Source organism: Montipora foliosa, chromosome 2 (genome assembly GCF_036669935.1).
Source record: "Montipora foliosa isolate CH-2021 chromosome 2, ASM3666993v2, whole genome shotgun sequence".
NCBI classification, from domain to species: Eukaryota; Metazoa; Cnidaria; class Anthozoa; order Scleractinia; family Acroporidae; genus Montipora; species Montipora foliosa.
This window is the reverse complement of record NC_090870.1, coordinates 57164802-57172301: the sequence shown is the minus strand read 5'-3', so window position 1 is coordinate 57172301 and position 7500 is coordinate 57164802. Positions and strand designations below refer to the sequence as shown.

Here is a 7500-nt window from a genome sequence, read left to right as displayed (position 1 = left end):
ATGAAGGGAACAAAGGTACAATATGCAAGAGACATGGGCGGCTGTACCTCTGGAGAGGCCACTGTGCGTTGCATCCTTCTGCTCTGGACGGGGGACCTTCCAGCACAATGTGAAGTAGGAAAATTCATTAATTGTGGAATATTTCCTTGCCGGAGACATCACCTGAGAGGCACAAACATTGATGGTGCAAGTACATATTATGTTGGAGGGAACAGATATCGTGCTAGATTCCCCATAGAAAATTGTAATTTGGAAGACGAAGTATCCAAAATGTCAGAAATTGAAAATGAAGATCGACCCACTGTCCGGGGAACTTTAGCAAGGCAAAGTGGTTATACTGGCCTATCTATATTGCATCGACTGCATAAGATGTATGGGTTCAACGTGCTTACAGATATGGTATTTGACATGATGCACAACATTCCCCTCAATGTTGTAAGTAAACACCTTAACCGCTACCTCAGGGAAGATCTGGTTGACAAGTCAATCTTAGATAAAAGATTGCAAGCAGTGCCATGGACAAGGGAACTAAAGGATGGGCGAGTACCAAAGTCTGTCTCTAAGATTGGCCACTGGAGAGCAGAGGAATACAGAAAGTTTTCCTTTCCAGCCTCTGAGTGTGTGTTGGGAGGTCTAATTGAGGACAAGCAGTTTGAAATTTGGGTCCTTGTTTCTAGAATGGCAGAAATGGTGTACTTTTATGGAAGAGGTGGTTGGGGGGAAGATGATTTGTTGCTGTTCAATAACCTTGCAAAGCGCCATATGATTCTTGTTGAAGAAGAGCTAGGTCTAGATCAGTGTGTGGTTACTGCCCACAACCTGGAGCACACTACCGAAGACATAGCAAGATTCTCGTCTCCTGATAATTACTGGTGCGAAGTTTACGAGAGGGCTGTATCTAAGTACATTGCCACTTCTTCAAACAAGAAGAACATTGAGCTTACATTTGCTAAGGCAGAAGCTAGAAGAGAACTGTTGAAAAGTTTGAAAAGCAAAGTAAACTTACCAGGGCAAACAAGAACAGGAAGATCTGATCGTGCTAAAATATGTGCAAGTAGTTTGTCTGAAGCCAAGGAACTTTCGTTAGAACTTTCTTCATCCCAAGATGTTAGTGGTGGAGTCCTCGTTGGGAAACAGCAAAGGAACCAGTTCAAGCTATCAATTAATGAAAAGTCCCTTCTCTGTGCCCTTTTTCCAAGAGCAAGAATTGAAAATGAATATTTCAAATACTCTGGGTTATGGAAACCTTCTGGTTTCAACGGCATTATGTTTAAAACTGGAGAAAGTGTTCTTGTAGCTGATGACAATGACCAAGAGATTGTTGTTAAAATTGAAGACTTTGTTTGTGCTGTGGTGGATGACAAATTTTACCCCTTGTTAAGAGGTGAACGCTATTCTGCTATTGAAGATGATGACGGAAAGCCAGAAATTTACTGCTATAATTTTGGAATGTTGGTTGTTCCCTCAACCCAGAAGGTTGTTTTCCACACTAACAGAATGCTACGCAAAATCATGCTTTATCCAGACCCAGGGAACCTAGGAAACCCAAGTCATTTCATTACCATTGACCCAATGCGTAACAAGTTGCCTTTATCATATGCTGATGTAATTGTTCCATTTTACCCCAAGTGTGGTGATATGGTCATTGTTTCCTGTGATGATGGCAATGACTATATAGCAAACATTACTAGTGTCCAGGAACTACACAAAACAGCAAAAGTCTTCTTCTACTTGGATGAAGGGGCTGGACGTTATGTGAGAGAAAGCTATGGTCATGGTTCCTTGCATACAGTGGCATGGAACTCCATCATCGGACTTGCTGATGGTCACTGGGAAGGCAATGTGTGGAAGCAATAATCTGGGGTTCCAGGAAATATCCATATCCACCCCAAAGATGGTGTCAAAGGACTAGAAAGTACAACACTAAACTGGAATTTCTAGACAGGGGGTTAAAACCCAACAACCATCTATACAGGAGTATTGATATTTTCTGCAACACTATCAATTTTTTTCATTGGATTATACAGCATCATGAACAGATCCTTGAAAGACTCTCACCCACTATGATCCATGTTGGTAGAAAAGGTAATTACATGTAATATGCTACCTGACAGACATTTAAAAAGTAATTTGTTTATTGAAATAATTAATTTAAAAAAGCTTTCCATCAACTGTACAAGTACATGTAGTTCAGTGTAATCTTGCTGTATGCTAGTCTGTTGTACTACAAGTTTTCGGGCCATTCAATGAAGTATTCCTTTTATGTAAACCGTTACATCATTAACCGTACCCCAATATTAAACGGCATACATTGTATCTTCTGAAAGCATATCAAGTACAGATTCTATTCACCGATATTTACTTTGTTTTTAATAATAAATAGCCAATAAAATGCAATGTCAGTAAATGGATTGTGACCACAATGTTGGGCAAGTTTAAGGAGAATAATTAAAGTTTGGTGAAGAATAATTATGTTTGCTGATTCTATCAAAATTAGTGCTGTACGTTCCTGTATAGGGAATGTCCTATGACAAGATTATATCAGCATTTTAAAGGACCATCCGTGTCAGCAGTTTGAACATAGATCTGTGTGAAAGAAAAAAGGCCATTCTCTGTCATGATATCTGAAATAATTAACATATGTTGTGGTTTAAATATTTATTTTGCTTTACATGCATAATTTTTATGGGTTCTAAACAGTGACCACAGAATAAACTTTAAATAACTGAGTATAAATATAATAACTGAACATCCCATAATTGGAATCCCTGGTAGTGAACAAGGGAACTAGAAACCAATAATTATGATTAATTGTGGTTTCCCATCAATGTAAACGTTAAAATGAACCACTACCTGGTGGGTTTTATTATTTACAGTGATTTCCATGAATGGTATTAATTGTAGCAACAAATGACTGTTCTATAATTTCCATTTACATTAATGTGAATAAATAGTTCTGTTTTTGAGAATGGGTGTTCCTTAGAAGCCAACAGCAAGAACCATCATCAGAAATTCTGTTAGTGTTCCCATTAATGATTAAAAAGGTATTGGACAAGCTTTCTTAAAAATTCCATGAATGGTATTATTGTAGGAACAAATGACTGCTCTAATTCCCATTAATGTGAATAAAAAGTTCTGTTTTTGAGAACGGGTATTACTTGGAAACCAACAATAGGAAACATCATCAGAAATTCTGTGACAGTTTCCCATCAATGGTTAAAGAAGTATTGGATGGGTTTTCTTACATATTCCAGAAATGGTGTTGTAGAAACAAATGACTGCTCTACAATTCCCATTAATGTGAATAAAAGGTTCTGTTTTTGAGAATGGGTATTACTTGGAAACCAACAATGGAAAACATCATCAGATATTCCGTTACAGTTTCCCATCAATGGTTAAAGAAGTATTGGATGGGTTATCTTATATATTCCACAAATGGTTTGTGGAAACAAATAACTGCTCTATAATTCCCATTAATGTGAATAAAAAGTTGTGTTTTCGAGAACGGTTATTACCTGGAAACCAACAACGGGAAACATTATCAAAAATTTTGATGCTGTTTCCCATTAATGGTTTTAAATAAAGTGGATGGGTTTTAAGATAAATTCCACTTGGCAGTGAAAAACCATTATTGGGTTTTAATATGTTTTTTTTCAATCACATGAATGGTTATTAATAGTAAATGGAAATTACCACATTTAACATTATGGTATTTTATTTTTCCATTAATGTTTTCTTGAAAAATTTTCCTGTGTATTGACTTGTAAGTGTTGCCTTTGTAAAATTAACACTGAACTGTTTGACATTGTAATTTGCTTCACCCTTTGACCCCTGTGATTTGTGGTAATTTTCTTTTGGGAGGGACACATGCACACAAAATTTATAGCCTCCAGTAGTTTCCCTCTAGATAGTTTAGGACCCATGACCACACAGAATATTTATTTGAAATGTCATAGTTATTGAAAAAGAAAAAAATGAGAGGAAGTTTGGTCTAAAGAAAGAACTCAGCTGCATGACATTATATATTAATAAAAATGAATTCATGTAAGTGACATCAAGTGTCTTAAGACACAAAGAGGGGTCACAACATGTTTGTCTTTCTGGGGTCAAAAGGTGTCCCTTATTTGGAAGTACTCAAAGATGTATTCAGGAGTCAAACCTTGGGTGAACTGTTACTACTGGATGGGCATGTCTTCTGATCAGTGTACATAAACACGTGACTGTCTCCTTTCTTAAGTTCTTCAGATGGTGACCTGGAGGCCATTAAGTTAAAGCAACATAATAATTACAGTACTGTATTTAATGTCCTTTTTTTTCCCTTCTCTTTGAGCTTTTACAAACGATAAAATTCCAGTTACTTTACTGCCATTGTATTTTTAACTTTGGTCGATGTCTTCAATGGATGAGAGAATGACTGGATAATGTCTTCCAGTGCCATACAGTTTTCCAGGTCTTGGAGAGAACCTGATTAGAGCTTTTTCATTAACTATATTGTTACCAATTGCAGCTACAATTTTTATTGTGGCTGACGTGGGTGCTGCTACAGTTCGCAGCCAAGACACTTTGGCCCGCAAAAGTGAATCTAAATCAAAATGTTAGCAATGCCCTAATTTTCTTGGTATTTTAAAAGTTTTCATCCGATTTGGCATTATTTTTTTAGACACTGATTTGATAACTAAGTGCTGCTTTCATAACAAGCATTTCATTTTTCAATGTCCTAATCATGCTGCCCTCAGACCTGATTTGCTGGTGCTGCTTGTATTTATACACAATGTAATCATAGCTTTTGCTCAGTGGTTTAGATAATTATTCTGACCAGCAAAAAGTTCAACTTCTTTTTTGGCTCTTCTGACATGACAAATTGTTCAGCACTTTATAAGAGAGTCTAACTGTTTTTCTTTTTCTTTTTCTAGTCATTATACAGTTTAATTAACTTAAAACTTTCTTTTGACCTACTTTGATGTATCTATCCCGTGCCCATGTCAATCTTTTAGGTTGTAAGTAGAGTTTAGATTTTAGCACAAACATGTATTTTAAAGTAAAGTGAATGTGCTTAATGTTTTTTTTAATCTGCAGTACTAGTAGGGTCACACTTTCAGGTTTGATATTCAATAAAAAATTAAAGTAATTACGACCCTGTATTTTCAGATCCAAACAACAGGAGAAACCAGTAGCTGGGACACTTTTTTCTTACTTCAAAAAGTCACCTAAAAAGGCAGAAAAATCAAGTGACGAACCATCTCCCAAGAAACCAAAATTTCAGTGAGGGTAAAGAATGTTTGTGACAGGAAACACTCAAGAACTGATAATATTATTACAACTCGGTATCTGTACTATACTTGCTCAAGCCTGACCCTCGGTCATTTTATTTGTTTGCGTGACAAAACACGACTACCTCAGAAAAGCGGGCTTGCAGGTCTGCTAAGCAGGTCTGCTAAGGTCTACTAAGTTGATATATACGTTGCTTTTTTAGACTTTTCTGAATTGCAGACTTGCATAGGGTTTACAGAGGTGGAAGGTGAATTATGATGGGTCTCAAAGTCCACGACTCAAATTTTAATTTTATGTAATGCACAGTTAATGTTAAGGCCAATGCCCAATTTACCATTAAGTGCCAAGAAATTGTCTAGTATGAGTTCAGCATAGGCAAAATGACAGATAACATTATGCTATTTGTTTGTGTTTGATACATGTGCATGTAACTGGCAAAAGGAAAGCAGAAAAATCAGAGTCCCAGGCAGAATTCAAACTTACTACCTCTGTAACACCTGTCGCATGCTCTGCCCATTTTAGCTACAAGCAGTCTTGGGGAGCTATTAGGTCGCTCATTTTAATAGGTTTTTCATAGAGCCACTTCTCAGCGTGCAGAAAAGTCTGGACTCCACAGTTTCCGGTTTTCGAAAACAACTGCACTTTGTTGCATCTTACCTTTGTCACAAATGAATGTACTCCAATACGGAGTGAGGAATTTTATTTTATTTGATATATTACGAATTGAAGGAAATATCATGCTCCGAAGTTGAAACTCACATCTCGTACTTCATTTGGGCTGAAAAATTGCCATGACATCTGTCTCCGAAGACAAACGAAAAACTCCTCACATTGTTTGGGGTAGTACGACCATCTATTAGAAATGAAACTTTGGAAGGGAATCTAATCTTAAATCTCATCAGGACAGGAGGTTCAAGAAGTTGTAATTTTGGCGTCAAAATAAAGCCCTAGGAGATCGAGCTTAAAGATTTTGTGTGCAGTTCACAGTCTGCTGAATACCTCCGCCCCCTACTTGAAATCCAATTGTGCTAAACCAATCAGTGTTCGGGCTAAGGTAGCAGATCACATGTGAAGGGTTTTAATTGACACCTGATCCTTTCTCGTATGATTTACATGATATGTCAATCGTTTTTCAAGTGCAGGTTATGGCGGGAAACAATGAAAAGCGATTTCAGCTTTTTTAAAATTAATTTTTCAGAATTTTTTTTCTGGGGAAAATATACTTCACAGCCCACCGATTCAAGATTAATTTTGCAAAAACAAGAAATTTGAGCGAGATGCCCACATTTACCTTTACCGACACCTTAAAAATATGGCTATTAATGAATTCAATAACAATGAAGAATATGCTGCCATCAGTTAGAGTTCAACGAGTCAGTGTAATTTATTGATCAGTAGGCTTTCGGTCAATAAAGACCTATTGTTTATTTTTAAAAATCTTATTTCAAGCACAATTATTTACAGTGCCCAGAGCATTTAGGATTCTTTGTAATAATAATAATTATATATCATTTCGTTTGTAGCAAGAATAGAGAAAAGTAACATTGATACTGTTTCAACAACTAAAAGAAATTATAATTAATATTTGAATCACAAAAGAAAGTTACTGGTAATAGCTGTGTTGAGTTTTGAAAGGTAATAATAATATGTAACATAAATCAGAAGGTCTGTCTTGGAAATGTACCAATTGAAAATATGCTCAGAATTATACAAAATTATGTTGTGCAACTGCAGTTTACCAATAAATTATTCTAATATTGGTAATAAATGTTGGCATTAAAAGTTGTTTCAGTCTTTGAAGTGTTTGCATCATCTCAAAGAAATCTAACTCCAAGTTATTAAAATTTGTTTTTAAAATCACTCTTTAATTAAGTTAAAACAAAATCGAAATCAGTCTGTTAGTGTTTTTAGCTTTTTGCAGGTTCATATATGCCATGTCCAAAGGCCCCTTGCCGTGAAGTGCTGTCTGTTGCATGATGCTTGAATGCAGCATCTTTAGCTTTTTCAGATCTAAATGTGCTGAGGTAGGCTGGAATCTGTTGGCAGAAAGTAATAAAATAATGAACATGGTAGTACAGATAGTTAACAATTAGACCCCCGTATAACGTAGCCTTGAGGGCTACAGGTCAATAGCCCATTTGGCTTCGCCTCATGGGCTGTTGACCCGTGGCCCTTGAGGGCAAAGGGTCTAATTGTTTTAGTATCACCCAACTAGTCGAACAGAAAAGG

At 36.4% G+C, this 7500-nt stretch overlaps 2 protein-coding genes across 4 annotated transcripts in view; one reads left to right on the top strand and one right to left on the bottom strand.

Moving 5' to 3' along the window:
- Positions 1-7075, top strand: part of LOC137993652 (abasic site processing protein HMCES-like) — a 30757-nt gene extending 23682 nt beyond the window's left edge. The window contains exons 3-4 of one of the 3 annotated variants that reach the window (XR_011121902.1): positions 1-2085; positions 5149-5282. The exon at positions 1-2085 is cut by the window's left edge and continues 1153 nt beyond it. Coding sequence is in view for 2 of the 3 variants with exons in the window: in XM_068839618.1 (XP_068695719.1) it covers positions 2581-2588; positions 5149-5266 (126 nt within the window). In the remaining variant the exon portion in view is untranslated. Of the gene's footprint in view, positions 2086-2580; positions 2589-5148 lie in introns of all 3 variants that reach the window. The other 2 variants (XM_068839618.1, XM_068839616.1) reach the window with 2 other exon arrangements.
- The window catches only part of LOC137993657 (cilia- and flagella-associated protein 77-like), a 16063-nt gene continuing 13892 nt past the window's right edge, over positions 5330-7500 (bottom strand). Inside the window, exon 7 of the mRNA XM_068839623.1 lies at positions 5330-7307. Within this exon, the coding sequence (XP_068695724.1) occupies positions 7179-7307 (129 nt within the window). The 3' untranslated portion in view covers positions 5330-7178. The remainder of the gene's footprint in view (positions 7308-7500) is intronic.